Source organism: Chiloscyllium plagiosum, unplaced genomic scaffold, assembly GCF_037043375.1.
Source record: "Chiloscyllium plagiosum isolate Xiang-an unplaced genomic scaffold, Cpla_swu_hap1 HiC_scaffold_35, whole genome shotgun sequence".
NCBI lineage: Eukaryota > Metazoa > Chordata > Chondrichthyes > Orectolobiformes > Hemiscylliidae > Chiloscyllium > Chiloscyllium plagiosum.
The window spans coordinates 2,663,888-2,681,708 of record NW_028270173.1 but is presented as its reverse complement, the minus strand read 5'-3'; the positions used below and the strand labels follow the sequence as shown (position 1 = coordinate 2,681,708).

Genomic DNA, 17,821 nt, shown 5'->3' with positions numbered 1-17,821 from the left:
CACTGGTCCTAGTCTCCCCGCCTAACGGAAACAACTTCCCAGGGTCCATCCTTTCTAAACCATGCATTATCTTGTAAGCTTCTATTAGATCTCCCCTCAGCCTTCTGAACTCTAATGAATATAATCCCAGGATCCTCAGCCATTCATCGCATGTTAGACCTACCATTCCAGGGATCATCCGTGTGAATCTCCGCTGGACACATCCAGTGCCAGTCTGTCCTTCCAGAGGTGTGGGGTCCAAAATTGGAAACACTATTCCAAATGGGGCCTAACTAGAGCTTTATAAAGTCTCAGAAGCACATCACTGCTTTTATATTCCAACTCTCTTGAGATAAATGACAACATTACATTTGATTCCTTAATCAAGGTCTCAACCTGCAAATTAACATTTAGAGAATCCTGGGCTAGCACTCCCAGATCTCTTTGTACTTTGGCTGTGTGAATTTCCTCACTAATATACTGGCAGGGAGATTTGCTAGAGTTGCTTGGGAGAATTTAAGTACTCCCCTACTAGTAAGGTAGGGGAGTGGGACCCAGGGAGATAGTAAGGAAAGAGATCAATCTGAGACTGGTACAGTTGAGAACAGAAGCGAGTCAGTCAGGGCAGACAGGGACAAAGCAGACTGATAAATTAAACTGCATTAATTTCAATGCAAGGGGCCTAACAGGGAAGGCAGATGAACTCAGGGCATGGTTAGGAACATGGGACTGGGATATCATAGCAATTACAGAAACGTGGCTCAGGGATGGACATGACTGGCAGCTTAATGTTCCAGGATACAAATGCTATAGTAAGGACAGAGAGGGAGGCAAGAGAGGAGGGGGAGTGGCGCTTTTGGTAAGGGATAGCATTACAGCTGTACTGTTGCAGGATATTCCCAGAAATACATCCAAGGAAGTTATTTGAGTAGAACTGAGAAATAAGAAAGGGATGATCACCTTATTGGTATTGTATTATAGACCCCGAATAGTCAGAGGGAAATGGAGAAATGAATTTGTAAGGAGATCTCAACTATCTGTAAGAATAATAGGGTGGTTATGCTAGGGGATTTTAACTTTCCGAACATAGACTGGGACTGCTGTAGTGTTAAGGGTTTAGGTGGAGAGGAATTTGTTAAGTATTTACAAGAAAATTTTCTGATTCATTATGTGGAAGTACCTACTAAAGAAGGTGCAAAGCTTGATCTACTCTTGGGAAATAAGGCAGGGCAGGTGACTGAGGTGTCAGTGGGGGAGCACTTTGGGGCCAGCGACCTTAATTCTATTAGATTTACAATAGTGATGGAAAAGGATAGATCAGATCTAAAAGTTGAAGTTCTAAATTGGAGAAAGGCCAATTTTGACAGTATTAGGCAAGAACTTCCGAAAGCATGTAAAGGGACGGCTGGAAAATGGGAAGCCTTCAGAAATGAGATAAGTGAGAGTCCAGAGAAAGTATATTCCTGTTGGGGTGAAAGGAAAGGCTGGTAGGTATAGGGAATGCCGGATAACTAAAGAAATTGAAGGTTTGGTTAAGAAAAAGAAAGAAGCATATGTCAGGTATAGACAGGATAGATCAAGTGAATCCTTAAAGAGTAGAAAGGCAGTAGGAGTTTACTTAAGAGGGAAATCAGGAGGCCAAAAAGGGGACAGAAGATGGTAGCTTTGACAAATAGAATTAAGGAGAATCCAAAGGGTTTTTACAAATATATTAAGGACAAAAGGGTAACTAGGGAGAGAATAGAACCCCTCAAAGATCAGCAAGGCTGCCTTTGTGTGGAGCTGCAGAAAATGGGGGAGATACTAAACGTGTATTTTGCATCAGTATTTACTGTGGAAATATACGTGAAAGATGTAGAGTGTAGGGAAATAGATGGTGACATCTTGAAAAATGTCCATATTACAGAGGAGGAGGTGCTAGATGTCTTGAAACACATGAAAGCGGATAAATCCCCAGGACCTGATCAGGTATACCATAGAACTCTGTGGGAAGCTTGGGAAGTGATTGCTGAGATATTTGTATCATCAATACTCACAGGTGAGGAGCTGAAAGACTGGAGGTTGGCTAACATGGTGCCACTGTTTAAGAAGGGTGGTAAGGACAAGCCAGGGAACTATAGAGCAGTGAGCCTGACATCAGTGGTGGGCAAGTTGTTGGAGTGAATTCTGAGGGACAGGATGTACATGTATTTGGAAAGGAAAGGACTGATTCGGGATAGTCAACATGGCTTTGTGCATGGGAAATCATGTCTCACAAACTTGATTGAGTTTTTTGAAGAAATAACCCGATGATTGATGAGGGCAGAGGGGTAGATGTGGTTTATATGGACTTCAGTAAGGCGTTCGACAAGGATCCCCATGGGAGACTAGTTAGCAAGGTTAGATCTCATGGAATACAGGGAGATCTAGCCATTTGGATACAGAACTGGCACAAAGGTAGAAGACAGAGGGTGGTGGTGGAGGGTTGTTTTTCAGGCTGGAGGCTTGTGACCAGTGGAGTGCCACAAGGATTGGGGCTGGGTCCACTACTTTTCGTCATTTATGTAAATGATTTGGATGTGAGTAAAAAAGGTACAGTTAGCAAGTTTGCAGATGACACCAAAATTGGAGGTGTAGTGGACCGCAAAGAAGGTTACCTGGATTACAACAGGATCTTGACCAGATAGGCCAATGGGCTGAGAAGTGGCAGATGGAGTTTAATTCAGATAATTGCGAGGTGCTGCATTTTGGGAAAGCAAATCTTAACAGGACTTATACACTTAATGGTAAGGACCGAGGAGTGTTGCTGAACAAAGAGACCTTGGAGTGCAGGTTCATAGCTCCTTGAAAGTGGAGTCGCAGGTAAATAGGATAGTGAAGAAGGTGTTTGGTATGCTTTTCTTTATTGGTCAGAGTTTTAAGTACAGTAATTGGGAGGTCATGTTGCAGTTATGCAGGACATTGGTTAGACCACTGTTGGAATATTGTGTGCAATTCTGGTGTCCTTCCTATCGGAAAGATGTTGTGAAACTTGAAAGGGTTCATAAAAGATTTACAAGGATGTTGCTAGGATTGAAGGAATTGAGCTATAGGGAGAGGCTGAACAGGCTGGGGCTGCTTTCCTTGGACCATCAGAGGCTGAGGGGTGATCTTATAGAGGTTTACAAAATTATGAGGGGCCTGGTTAGGATAAATAGACTAAATCTTTTTCCCTGGCCTGGGAGAGTCCAAAATTAGAGGGCATAGGTTTAGGGTGAGAGGGGAAAGATATAAAAGAGATCTAAGGGGCAACATTGTCACACAGGGAGTGGTACGTGTATGGAATGAGCTTCCAGAGGACGTGGTGGAGGCTGGTACAATTGCAACATTTAAAAAGCATCTGGATAGGTACATGAATAGGAAGGGTTTGGAGGGATATGGGCCAAGTGCTGGCAGGTGAGATTAGATTGGGTTGGGATATCTGGTCGACATGGATGGGTTGGTCCGAAGGGTTTGTTTCCGTGCTGTACATCTCTATGACTCTATGACTGTATAACAGAATCATCCAGTGGTGGCACCACTAGTGTTGAATCTGCCAGTGGGAGGCAGCTCAAGGCATCTTGACAATGTTCCAACTTGTTATTGTACAAGAGCCCACCATTGAAATCAACCTAGAGCTATGGGTGGCACGGCTCTGTCTTTCCCGTTTGAGTAGCCCTAGCAGGAGTTTGTGGTCCATTACTATTACAAAGTTATGTCTGTAAAGGTATTGGTGGAACTTTTTCATTCCAAAGATGACCGTTGAACCTTGATTCTCTATCTGCGTGTGTCTTCATTCAGCATCAACCAAAGCATAGCTTTAGGTATTCCTCTCCACTGGGCCATCTGTGAGCCAATGCTACCTCAGTATCATACGGGGAGGCATCACATGTTGGCACCACATCTCACTTGGGATTGTAGTGTGCTAACATCTTAGATGATGATAGCTGCTTCTTCATTTCCCTAAAGGCTACATCTTGGTCAAGAGACCATTTACATGGCTGAACCTTTTCCAATAGAAAATGTAAGGGTGCCAGAATGGAGGCCAGGTTACATATGGATTTTCTCTTGTCAACTCTATAGCCCAAGTAGGTCACTTGGGATGCCTGGAACACATTTTCTTTCCCCCCTAAGGCATACCCCTGTCTTGGAGAAACTTTAAAGCACTATTCCAAGTACTCTAAGTGCTGTTTATTGGTCGTCCCAGTTATTATCACAGCATCCAATAAATGGTGACCTACGGTAGACCTCATAAAATGTTCTCCATTGTCCCTTGGAAAATGGCATAGGCTGATGATAGTTGAAACTTTATTGCTGGAACAGCACAGCAGGTCAGGCAGCATCCAGGGAACAGGAGATTCGACGTTTCGGGCACAGGCCCTTCTTCAGGCTGATGATACCCTAAAAGGCAGTCTCCTATATTGATACAAACCCTTAAGGATATTAATTGTACCATGACACCGGGAATCTTCATCTAACCACAATTGCAAGTACGCATGGTTTATGAAGGACCACACCACCCCCCCCGCCAGCTTTGTGTAGACGATCGCTTTGTGAGGGGTTGAGTATTTATCCAGTTGCGAAAAGCAGTTCACCGTTTGTTTAAAATCCCCACAAAGGCGAAGTCGACAAGTGACATACTTGGGCTACGGAGTTGACAGGACTGGATTACACCTGTTGTGGAAAATAAAATGAGAGTGAACAAAGGTACTCTAGCTTCCGCGTCTGTGCCAGTGCATAGGTCTTGGGTTGGTGAATTATTAGCGAAAATTCATATGTAATCTGGCTTCCATCCTGGCACCCTTCCATTTTCGATTGAAAAAGGATCAGCCATGGTCAGACTTTAGGGCAGCACGGTGTCACAATGGTTAGCACTGCTGCCTCACAGCGCCAGAGACCTGGGTTCAATTCCCGCCTTAGGCAACTATCTGTGTGGAGTTTGCACATTCTCCCCGTGTCTGCATCGGTTTCCTCCGGGTGCTCCGGTTTCCTCCCACAGTCCAAAAATGTGCAGTTAGGTGAATTGGCCATGTTAAATTGCCCGTAGTGTTAGGTGTAGGGGAATGGGTCTGGTTGGGTTGCTCTTTGGAGGGTCGATGTGGACTTGTTGGGCCAAAGGGCCTGTTTCCACATTGTAAGTAATCTAATCTAATCTTCACAATTAATGTGACAGGTGCTGCCCATTCTGTAAATTGACCTGGTTTGATGCTTCCAGCTTCCTAATTTCTGCCTCTACTTTGCCTGCAAAACAAATGATATTGGGTGGGCCTTGCAGCATCATGGAATTGCTTTTTGCTCAACATGTAAGGTGGCCTTGGCCCCTTTGATAGTCTCTAGATCTCCCTGAAAAGGTTCTGGGTATTTAATTAGGACTTCACTCAGACAGCCAATTTCTAATCGTAAAATGTTGAGACAAACACTCAATCTTTCTCAACCAATTTGACCCCATTAAACTTGGGCCTGAGCCTTTACTACAACCAGTGATAACTGAACCAGCTGTTTATCATGAAAGATGGGAATCAAAGTTGTACCCTTAATCTGTAGGGATTCCCTGCTTTAGTTCCCATGAAGCTGAGGTCTTACACAAACTTAAGGGTTCGAATCCACGGTGAATTTTGAATTAGACTGGCTCTACAATCACTGATACAATGTACCTGATGCAGATATCGACCTCCATTAGAACTGGGTGACCATTTAACCAGATGTTTATTTTGATTGGTTCTGATTTGGATGTTGCTAAGCAGTTGAACTGTTCCAAACCAGATATAGGTGGATTTTCCAAGGTGTGCAATCTTCTGGATACTGGCCTATGAGTTGTCTTACTGAATTCATGCCTGGTGGGACTCTTGTTGTCAAGCATTGGGGAGGCGATGACCTCAATTAAAAATCGGAAATTAAGAGTTGACTAAGCCATTATCAATTGTCAGAAAAACTCATCTGGTTCACTAATGTCCTTTAGGGAAGGAAACTGCCATCCTTACCTGATCTAGTCTACATGTGACTCCAGAGCCACAGCAATGTGGTTGACTCTTAACTGTCCTCTGAAATGGCCTAGCAAACCACTCAGTTGTATCAATTGCGAGAAAGTCACAACAAAGAAATGAAACCAGATGAGCCACCTGGCTTTGAACTAGGAACCAGAAAAGGTGACGGCGAAAACACAAACAGCCCTGTGGACCATGCAAGGTCCTCTTTAGCAACATCTGGGGACTCATGCTGAAATTGGGAGAGCTGTCTGACATAGTCATTTTTATGGAATCATACCTTATAGATAACACCCCATACCACCACCATTACCATACGTGGATATGTCTTGTCTTACCGGTAGGACAGACCCAGCAGTGGTGGCAGCACAGTGGTATACAGTCAGGAGGGAGTTGCGAAGGGAGTCCTTGACATCGACTTTGGACCCTATGAAGTCTCATGGCTTCAGGTTAAACATGAAGGAAACCGATTACAACGTACCGTCCTCCTTTGGCTGATGAATCAGTATTCTTCCATGTTGAACAACACTTGGAGGAAGCACTGAGGGTGGCAAGGGTGCAAAATGTACTCTGAGTGGGGGATTTCAATGTCCACCACCATGGGTGGCTTGGCAGCAGCATTAGTGATTGAGCTGGTTGTGTCCTAAAGAATATAACTTCTAGACTGGGTCTGCAGCAGGTGGTGAAGGAACCAACAAGAGAGAAAAACATACTTGACCTCATCCTTACTAATCTGCCGTGTGCAGAAACATGTGTCCATGACAGTATAGGTAAAGCACTGTTCTTGTGAAGACAAAGTCCTGCTTTCGCATTGAGAATAACCTCTATCGTGTTGTGTGGCACTTGACAGATTTTGAACTGACCTAGCAGCACATGAGGTGCTATGGGCCATTAATAGCAGCAGAATTGTACTCCAGCACAACCTGCAACCTCATGACCTGGCATATACCCCACTCAACCATTACCATCAAGTCTGGGGATCAACCATGGTTCAATGGAGAGTGCAGGAGGGCATGCCAGGAGCAGCATCAGGCATACCTAAAAATGAGAGGTCAACCTGGTGAAGCGACCAAACAGGACTACTTCCTTGCCATATGGCATAAACAGCAAGTGATAGACAGAGCTAAGCGACCCCACAGCCAACAGATCAGATCTAAGTTCTGCAGTCCTTCCACATTCAGTCGTGAATCGTGGTGGACAATTGAACAACTCACTGGAGGAAGAGCCTCCACAAATATCCCCACCTCAACGATGGAGAAGCCCAGCACATCAGTGCAAAAGATAAGGCTGATGCATTTGCAACAATCTTCAGTCAGAGGTGTCAAGTGGATAATCCATCTTGGGCTCCTCCAGTGGTCCCAGCATCACAAATACCAGTTTCCAGTCAATTTGATTCACTCCATGTGATATCAAGAAACGGTTGGAGGCACAGGATACTGCAAAGGCAGCGAGCCCTGATAAAATTCCGGCAATAATACTGAAGATGTGTGCTCCAGAACTTGCTGCTCCCCTACCCAAGTTCCTCCAGTACAGTTACAACACTGGCATGGACCTGACAAAGTGGAAAATTGCCCAGGTATGTCCTGTGCACAAAACGCAGGACAAATCCAACCCGGCCAACCCGCTCAATCAATCTACTCTCCATCATCAGTAAGGTAATGGAAGGGGTCACCAACACGGCTATCTAACAGCACCTGTTCATCGATTACTTGCTCAGTGACGCCCAGTTTGGGATTCGCCAGGGTCACTCAGGTCCTGAATTCATTACAGCCTTGGTTCAAACATGAACAAAAGAGCTGAATTCTAGAGGTGAGGTGAGAGTGACAGCCCTTGACATAAGGCCGCATTTGACCAAGTGTGGCATCAAGGAGCCCGGGTAAAACTGGAATCAATGGGTATCAGGGGAAAATACTACACTGGTTAGACTCATACCTGGCACAAAGGAAGATGATTGTGGTTGTGGACGGTCAATCATCTCAGCTCCAGGACATCTCTGCAGAAGTTCCTCGGGATAATGTCCTTGGCCTAACAATCTTCAGCTGATTCATCAACGACCTTTCCTCTGTGATAAGGTCAGAAGTGGGGATGTTTGCCAATGACTGCACAGTGTTCAGCTCCAATCAGGACTTCTCAGATACTGAAGCTGTCTGTGTTTAAATGCAACAAGATTTGGACAATATCCAGGCTTGGGCCGACTAGTGGTAAGTAACATTCGTGCCACACAAATGCCAGACAATGTCCATCATGAATAAGAGACAGTCTAACCACTGCCTCTTGACATTCACTGTATCACCATCACTGAATCCCCCACTGTCAACATCGTTGAGATTGCCATTGACTAAAAATTCAACTGGACTCACCACATAAACATAGTGGTTACAATAGCAGGTCAGAGACTAGGGAAACTGTGGCGAGTAACTCACCTCCTGACACCCCAAAGTCTATTCATCATCTACAAGGCACAAGTCAGGAGTTTGAAGTCCAGTTGAACTTCAGCTAGTAGTCTCTTTTGTATGGTCATATCGTTAATCCCTGTACGAAACCATCTCTCAAAAATCAAATACCTCTACCAGTCATCATAACCTCGTCAAAAATCCTGAAATGGATTCCCTTGGTTCTGGAACTGTCAAGTAAAACCGATAGTGTGTCAGAATTAGAGGAGGCTTGGAGTCATAATATTCCTTAGCTAAATTTATCAACCTGTGAGAGGTTTTCATATCAGGTGCCTCTGGGAAAATTAGGCTCCTAATTAATAAAAAAGCTTTGAGTCCATATACTTTCAAGAGAATTAGTTGTTGCTTTTCATCTACTCCAATGTCATTTGCCCATTAAAAGTAAGGAATTATTTCTACATACTAGACCCGTCTTTAACGGCAGGATAAAATGAGTCAAGCTTCTCAAATAAAGACATGATGTCAGAAATGCTTACCCCAATTCAGAGACAACTGTTATGAGTGAATCTCTTCAGGGGCGTGTTTTTCTCTTGGCATTACTGAAATAATTCCATATGACACACTATCTTCCTCTTTTTTCACCGTCTACCCCTTTCTTAAACCAATCTTATCCCTCCTTCACTCTTATCTCCCCCCTTTTCACTCCCATCTGCCCCATCACCAAGGTCATATCCCATCACTAAGTCACTGTTTATTTACAGGTGCATAACATATGACACTGATCCAGCTAGCACATAGCCAGCTTTAGAGTGAGCAAAACCCCTGACAGTCCTGATTGTATCTCAGCCAGGGCTCCCTGATTGGATCAGATTAATAGCCTCAGTCAGGGAACTCACATTCTATGAAATCTACCTGGCTGACATTGTTCCAATCACTACAGAATGGTAGCATGAGATGTGAAGGAGGGCTAGGTATGGATGAAAGAGGGGCAAATGGGAGTGAAGGAGGGAAGAGGATAGTGAGGAAGGGTAGGAAAGTGAAAAAGAGGGAGATGGGGTGAAAGAGAGGGAGATGGGAGTGAAAAGGTAAGATGGAGTGAACAAGTGGGAAATGAGGGTGAAGGAGGGAATAGATATGGTGAGGGAGTAGGAGATACGAAAGAAGGAGGGTGTGATGGGGGTGAAGGAGAGGGAGAAGGGGTGAAGGAGGGGTAAATAGGTATGGCGGGTTAGATTGGTTTGAAAGAGGGACAGATGAGGTGAAGATGGAGAGATGACGGTGACAAAGAGGTAGATATGGTGAAAAAGGAGAGATGGGTGAAGGCAGAAGAGATGGGGATAAGGAGGCGTACATTAGGATGGAAGATGAGTAAAGTGGGAGTGAAGAAGGGGTAGATGAGGGTGAAGATGGGGATATGGGCTGAAAAAAGGTTGGATGGGGGTAAAGAAGAGGGAGATAGGGTGAAGGAGGGGTAGATATGGGTGAAGGAGGGAAGGGGAGATGGGGTGATGGAGTTAGATTGTGGTAACGGAGGTAAGTTGGAAGAGGATAAGGTGTAGATGAGAGTGGAGGTGGGGAGATGTGAGTAACAGAAGGGGAAGAGATGGGGATAAGGAGGTGTAGATGAGTAAAATGGAAGCGAAATGAGGGGATAGGATGAAGGAGGGGAAAATGGGAGTGAAAAGAGGGTAGATGGGTGTGAAAAAGAGGAGTTAGGAGGAAAAAGAGGGAGAGATGGGGATAAGGAAGAGTGGATTAGGGCGGAGAATGAATAAGGTGAGAGTGATAGAAGAGGGAAAACTGGGAGTGAAAGAAGGGAGAAGGAGAGGTAAATGGGAGTAATGGAGAGTGAGATGTATGTGGAGGATTGTTTGAGGGGGTGAAGGAGATGGAGACAGGTGGATGGTGTCAACGTGTGGGAGATGGAGATGAAGAAGGGCGGTTGTGATTGAAGGAGAGCGAAATGGGGATGAAGGAGGGGATAGATAGGGTGAAGGAGTGGGAGATATGGAATTATGAGGGAGTAATGGGAGAGAAGGAGGGGGAGATGGTGTGAAGAGGGGTAGATGGGAGTAAAGGAAGGGTAGATGTCAAACAGTCATAGAGTCATAGAGATGTACAGCACGGAAACAGACCCTTCGGTCCAACTCGCCCATGCCGACCAGATATCCCAATCCAATCTAGTCCCACCTGCCAGCACCTGGCCCATATACCTCCAAACCCTTCCTATTCATATATCTATCCAGATGCCTTTTAAATGTTGCAATTGTACTGGCCTCCAGCACTTCCTCTGGCAGCTCATTCCATACACACACACCACCCTCTAAGTGAAAAATTTGCCCCTTAGGCCTTTTTATATCTTTCCCTTCTCACCATAAACCTATGCCCTCTAGTTCTGGACTCCTCCACCCCAGGGAAAAGACTTTATCTATTTATCCTATCCATGTCCGTCATGATTTTATAAACCTCTATAAGGTCACCCCTCAGCCTCCGACGCTCCATGGAAAACAGCCCTAGTCTATACAGCCTCTCCCTATAGCTCAAATCCTCCAATCCTGGCAACATCCTTGTAAATCTTTTCTGAACCCTTTCAAGTTTCACAACATCTTTCCAATAGGAAGGAGACCAGAATTGCACGCAATACTCCAATAGTGGCCTAACCAATATCCTGTACAGCTGTAATGTGACTTCCCAACTCCTATACTCAATACTCTGACCAATAAAGGAAAGCATACCAAAAGCTTTCTTCACTATCCTATCTACTTGCATCTCCACTTTCAAGGAGCTATGAACCTGGTCTCTTTGTTCAGCACATTCCCTCGGATCATACCATTAAGTGTATAGGTGCTGCTAAGATTTGCTTTCCCAAAATGCAGCACCTCACATTTATCTAAATTAAAGTCCATCTGCCAGTTCTCAGCCCATTGGCCCATCTGATCAAGATCCCGTTGTAATCTGAGATAACCCTCTTCGCTGTCCACTATACCTTCAATTTTGGGGTCATCTGGAAACTTACTAACTGTACCTCTTATGCTCGCATCCAAATCATTTATATAAATGATGAAAAGTAGTAGACCCAACCCCGATCCTTGTGGCACTCCACTGGTCACAGGACTCCAGTCTGAAAAACAACCCTCCACCACCACCCTCGGTCTTCTACCTTTGAGCCAAATGGCAAGTTCTCCCTTAATCCATGAGTGAGTGAATGAGGGGTAGATGGGGGTGAAGGAGAGGTAAAAAGGTTTGGAGGGATAGATTGGATTGAAAGAAGGACAGATGGGTGTCAGGATGGGGAGGTGAGGATGAAGGAGGGATAGATGGAGTGAAAAACGAGAGATGAAAGTGAAGGAGGAAGAGATGGGGATAAGGAGATATAGATTCGGGTGGAAGATGAGTAAGGTGGGTGTGAAGAAGGGGAAGATGGAGAGAAGGAGGAAGGAGGGGTAGCAGGGGATATGAGCTGAATGTGGAGTGGATGGAGGTAAAGGATGAGGAAATAGGGGTGAATGCTGGAAAAATGGGGCACTGGACCTCTCAGAACCTCCTCTCTGTCAATACTATTTTTTTTTGATTTTGCACACTTCTCCCTGTTTTCCCACATTGTCCCTGTAACTTGTAAACAGCAGCACAAAGTATTCATGTGTAATTCTACTAACAATCCTCTGGCTTCACACACAAATTGCCACTGATGTCTTGAATGGTCCAAGTCTTTCTTTTTGTTTTTCTTTTATTATTAATGAACTTGTAAAATAACTTTGGATTTTCCTTTATTTAACATGCCTTTATCTTGTCCCTTTTTGCTCTCCTACTTTCCATTTTAAGCTCTCCCTTTCACATTCTATACTCCTCAAGGCTTCTGCTTTCAGACCTCAATATCTCCCTGAAGGCTTTCCTTTCTTTGTCCCATCCTATATGTCCCTTTATATCCAGGGTTCACAGCTTTTCCTCCATTGGAACATCTTAGCCATGTACTTTCCCTATTTCCTCTTGACTACTCTGACACAGATTTATCTAAAAGTATCTGCTCCAAGTCCACTCTGGCTAAATCATACCTGATCGTATTAAAATCAACCTTTCCCAGTGGAGAACTTTAATTTCGGGCCCATCCTTGGACTGTTCCACAACAATCTTGAATCTAACTGAGTTATGATCGTTGTCTGCAAAATGCACCTCTACTGGTACTTCAACCACTTGCCCAGTTTCATTATCTAAAATTAAATCCAACCCTGCCCCCTATCGTGTAAGGCCTTCAATGTACTGGCTTAAAGAGCTCTCCTGAATGCATTTTAAGAATTTCATTCCTGAGCCTTGCACATTATGACTATCCCAGTTAATTTTGGGGAAGTTGAAATCCCCCACTATCGCTACCCTATTACTTTTACACATCTCTGAAATTTTCTGACATATCTGCTCTTCATTTTCTCTCAGATTGTTAAGGGAGCCTATAGTACACTCCCAGCAATGTGATTGCTCCTTTGTGGTTTTTAAATTCTACCCATATGGCTTCATTTGAGGAACCTTCCAAGATGTAATCTCTCCTTACAGCTGTAACCTATTCCCTGATCAATATTGCAATAACTACTCTTCTTTTATCTTCTTCCCTGAATCGCCTGTATCCTGGAATATTGACTGCTGACCATGCTCTTCATTCAACCATGTCTCAGTGTTAGCAATAACTTCATACCCTCATGTTTTAATTTATGTCCTCAACCGGTTTGCCTTATTCATTTGACTCCAAGCATTAGAATAAATACCATCCAATGTTGCCTAATTCCCTCAAGCCTTAACTATCCTATAATTTCGAGCCTTCCTAATTTACTTACTGTCTCTTTCAGTTTTTTGCCAGGAATCCTCCCTTGCTGAACTTTCTCATAGGAACCTATCCTCTGCCAGGTTAGTTTAAATCTTCCCCAATAGCACTAGCCAAACCTCCCCATTATAGAGTCCTACAGCACAGAAACAGGCCCTTCAGCCCAAAACGATCCATGCTGACCAAATGTCTGTCCATGGTAACCCCATTTCCCTGCACTTGTCCCATATCCTTCAGATCCTTTCCTATCCATATATTTGTTCAAATGCCTTTTAAATGTTGTTAATGTACCCACCTCAAACACTTCCACTGGCAGCTCATTCCATATGTGTAACACTCTCTGTGTAAAAAGGTTGCCCCTCTATTTCCCTTTTATTCTTTCCCCTCTAACCTTAAACTGATGTCCTCCAGTCTTCAATTCCTCAACCCTGTCATCCTCAATTCTCCTACAGTCTAAAGAGAAAAGACCTAGCTTGTCCAACCTCTTCCTATAACTCAGACCATCGAGTCCAGGCAACACCCTCATAAATTGCTTCTGCACTCTTTCTCGTTTAATAACATCCTTCCTATTGCAAGGTGACCAGAACTGAACACAATACTCCAACTGCGGCTTCACCAATGTCCTGTATAACTGCAACATAACTTCTCAACTTCTATACTCAATGCCATGACTGATGACGGCCAGTGTGCCAAAAGCCTTCTTCACCGCCTTGTATACCTAAAACTTCACTTTCAGATAACTGTAAACCTGAACTCCAAGATCCCTCTGTTCCACTACACTCCTTAAGGCTCTACCATTCACCATGAAACTCCTACCTTGATTTGATTTTCCAAAATGCAAGACATATCTGTATTAAACTCCATTTGCCATTTTTTGGCCCACTTCCCAAGTTGATCAAGGTCCTGCTGCAATTTGTGATAATCTTCCTGTCTCTCCACAATACTGTCTAAATTGTGTCATCAGCAAACTTGCTAATCATGCCTTGTACATTCTTAGCTGGAAATGTGTTGCTGGAAAAGCGCAGCAGGTCAGGCAGCATCCAGGGAACAGGAGAATCGACGTTTCGGGCATAAGCCCTTCTTCAGGAATCTTGTACATTCTTATCCAAATCATTGATATAGATAACAAACAGTAATGGGCCCAGCACCAACCACTGAGGTTCTCCACTAGTCACAGGCCTCCAGACTGACAAGCATCCTTCCACTATTACCCTCTGCTTCATATCATCAAGCCAGTTGCGCATACAAATTTCCAGCTCGCCCTGGATACCATGCGATTTGACCTTCCAGAGCAGCCTACCATGTGGAATCTTATCAAAGGCCGTACTGAAATCTATTTGTACCAACCTGCTCTTGTCAACCTTCCTGGTCACTTCATCAAAGAACTCTAACAAATTTCTGAGGCATGACCTCCCACTCGTAAAGCCATGCTGACGCCTTCTAATCAAACCCTGTCTTTCCAAATGCATGGATATCTTATCCCTCAGAATCTTCTCAAGGAACTTAGCCAGCACAGATGTTAAGCATACTGGTCTATAGTTCCCAGGCTTTTCTTTTCAGCCTTTCTTAAATAATGGCACAGCATTCACTATCTTCTGGTCTTCCAGGATCTCAACCATGGCTAACGCTGATGCAAAATTATCAGCCAGGGCCCCCGCAATTTCTTCTCCAGCCTCTGGTCCCATTCCAGTTCTGGTGCAACCCATCCAACTTGTACATGTTCCATCCCCCTTGTAAATGATAACATTGTCCCAGAAATCTCAAGTACTCTCTCCTCACCATCTCTCCAGCCACACATTCATGTGGACTAACTTCTACTCACATATATGAAGCACTGGAAGTAATCCAGGGATTACTACTTTTGGGTCCTGTTTCTTAACCAATCTGCTTGCAGGACCTCATCCCTTTTTCTACCAATGTCATCAGCATCAATATGTGACATGATCGCCTGCAGTTTGCCCCCTCCCTTCAGAATGGCCTGCAGCCATTCAGTGACATCTCTGATCCTGGCATCAGGGAGTCAGTATACCACCTTGGAATTGTTTTTGAGGCCACAAAAATGTCCATTTGTTCCCATTGCTATTAAATCCCAACCACGGTAGTTCTGGTGTAATTTGCTGTACATAGCTCTAATGAAGAGATTCCTTCACCAATGCTGCATAAGCACCACCATCAGCAGCTTTCTCAACCCCTCACTGTCTCTCCATTCTCAGGTTTCTTATCCCATATCCAGTATTGGATGAGCAGACATTTCCTTGAACCAAACATTGGGAAGACTGAGGTCGTTGTCTTCAGCCCCATCATAAACTCCACTCCCTCACCACCCATTCTATTCTTCTCTCTTGCAACTGGTTGAGGCTAAGGGAAGTTGTTCATGATAATTTCATGCTTCATCCCCAGATGAGCTTTCAAGCACAAAGCTGTTCCATTACAAAGGTTACCTATTTCCACCTATGAAATTTTGTCTGACTTTAATGCAGTCTCAGGCCTCCTGATGGAACCATCGCCAGAAATTTTGATCCCTTCAAATGTGACTATGTGATGAGACTGGTGGGAGGAATGTGCTGATAATCCAGCCTCACTACTCCGCGAAGTATCTCAATGATGTTAATAATTTATTTTATCTTTGTAATGACTGATATATCTGTCTTTTGTACTTCTGCTCAGAGTAAAAGAACTGTCCGCCAGGCTTCCTACTGAACTCAAAAATAAGTCATTTATTATAATCAGGACTTATTCTTAAAACACATGGGAAATGGGTTATGACTAAGCTACTGATCAGAATTAAGTTTGCCTAATCTTAACGACATGTATGCATGGTCAGACAAGACAAGACCACAATAGGGCTGCAAATATATTATGGATTAGAATATGATTGATAGGATATTATGATGGCACAGTAGTTCAGGGGTTAGCAGTGCTGCCTCACAGTGTCAGGGACCTGGATTTGATTCCAGCCTTGGGTGACTCTCTGTGTGGAGTTTGCACATTCTTCCCATGCCTGTGTGAGTTTCCACCAGGTGCTCTGGTTTCCTCCAACAGTTCAAAGATATGCAGGCTAGGTGAGTTTGCCATAGTATTGCATCTTTGCAGGGACTGCAGAGAGATTTGGGTGGGATGCTCTTCTGAGGGTTAGTGCAGACTCAAAGGGCTAAATGGTTTGCTTCCATACTGTAGGTATTATATGATTCTTTGAAATGTGATTGAGATATATAAAATTGTGAGGGACATGGATAGACTGGACAGAAAGAACATTTCCTTTTGACAGAGGGATCAATGACCAGAAGGCATTGACTTAAAGTAAGGGACAGAGATTTAGAGGAGATTTGAAGAAAAGCTTCTTCACCTAGAGGGTGGTGAGAGCTCGAGGCAAAATCTCTCCTTAAGATGTATTTAGATGTGCATTTGTGATGCCATAATATAGAAGGCAAAAAATAGGATTAGAATAGTTAGGTGGCTGTTTTCAATTGTCTTTAATGCGATGGCCCAAACGGGCTTTCTCTGTCCTGAAGATCTCTATGATCTCCCCCCACTTGACCCACTCCCACTTCACCCTCTTCTGCCCCCCCCCCCACTTCTACCCCTCCTTCACCTCCACATACCCGTCCTTCATCCCTTTCTTCCTTTCCTTCACCCCTTCTCCCTCTCTTTCACCCTGCTCTCCCACTCTGTCACCCTGCGCTCCCCCCAGAATCTGTGCAATGTAATGATTTAAAAGGGCTTTGTGGCTTTCAGAAATAGTCCAAGCCTCATTCAGTTATTGCTCAGAGCTTTCCTCCCCAAAATCCTAACATCCAACCGCAGTGATGAGCATCTCCTACAATGGAACGCATGCTGTGTTCCTCTTTATTCTCCAGCATAGATACAGGATATGCATATGAAAGGTATGTACTTGAGGATGTGTTTCACTTCCTCCTTCATATTAAACTTTTCTGTTTCATCTCGTTCCAGATCAGCTTGGAAAGCCGCAAATAAGTAGTAATTCCACCCTGGAGAACAGTATTGTTGCATTGACCTGTTCAGTGTCAACGGCGATCCAATCTGTCACATGGCTCATCTCAGGATTTGCTGCTCAAAATAACCGATACACATTGATCAATAATAGCAGGACTTTGGTCATCAAAAATGCTCAAAAATCAGACTCTGGCACATATACGTGTTTTGTACGAAACCCGTTCAGTGAAGCCAGTGCCAGCTACGAGCTGACAATCGAGTGTGAGTGTGTCAAGTTTTCTCTCCCATGTGAAAAGGTGTCACTTTCTTGTATTGCACTGTTTTTAAATCAGGATCAGAAAATTGAATGGTTTCTCCAAAAATGTACGGAATTCCACATAAACCGTGTTTGGTCATAATAGATATGATATGGAGGTGCCCGTGTTGGACTGGGGTGGACAGAGTCAGAAATCACGTGGCACCAGGTTATTGTCCAACGGGTTTATTTGAAATCGCACAAGCTTTTCGAGTGCAGCCCCTTCATCAGGTGCAGCTGCATCTGATGAAACGACTACGCTCTGAAAGCTTGTGCAATTTCAGATAAACCTGTTGGACCTGGTGTCAGGTACTCAGCAGAGGCCTTGGTGTTGAGATTACTTTAGGTGGGAGTGGGTTAACAACAGCATTGATGTGGATTGTAATGCACTTTACCGATGGAGTTGAAT

General features: G+C 44.1%; 1 protein-coding gene across 1 annotated transcript in view; it reads left to right on the top strand.

The window, feature by feature from the left end:
• LOC122541477 (uncharacterized) overlaps positions 1-17,821 on the top strand; it is a 208,061-nt gene that overhangs the window by 69,625 nt on the left and 120,615 nt on the right. The window contains exon 4 of the mRNA XM_087979105.1: positions 17,115-17,378. Coding sequence (XP_087835231.1) covers positions 17,115-17,378 — 264 coding nt within the window. The remainder of the gene's footprint in view (positions 1-17,114; positions 17,379-17,821) is intronic.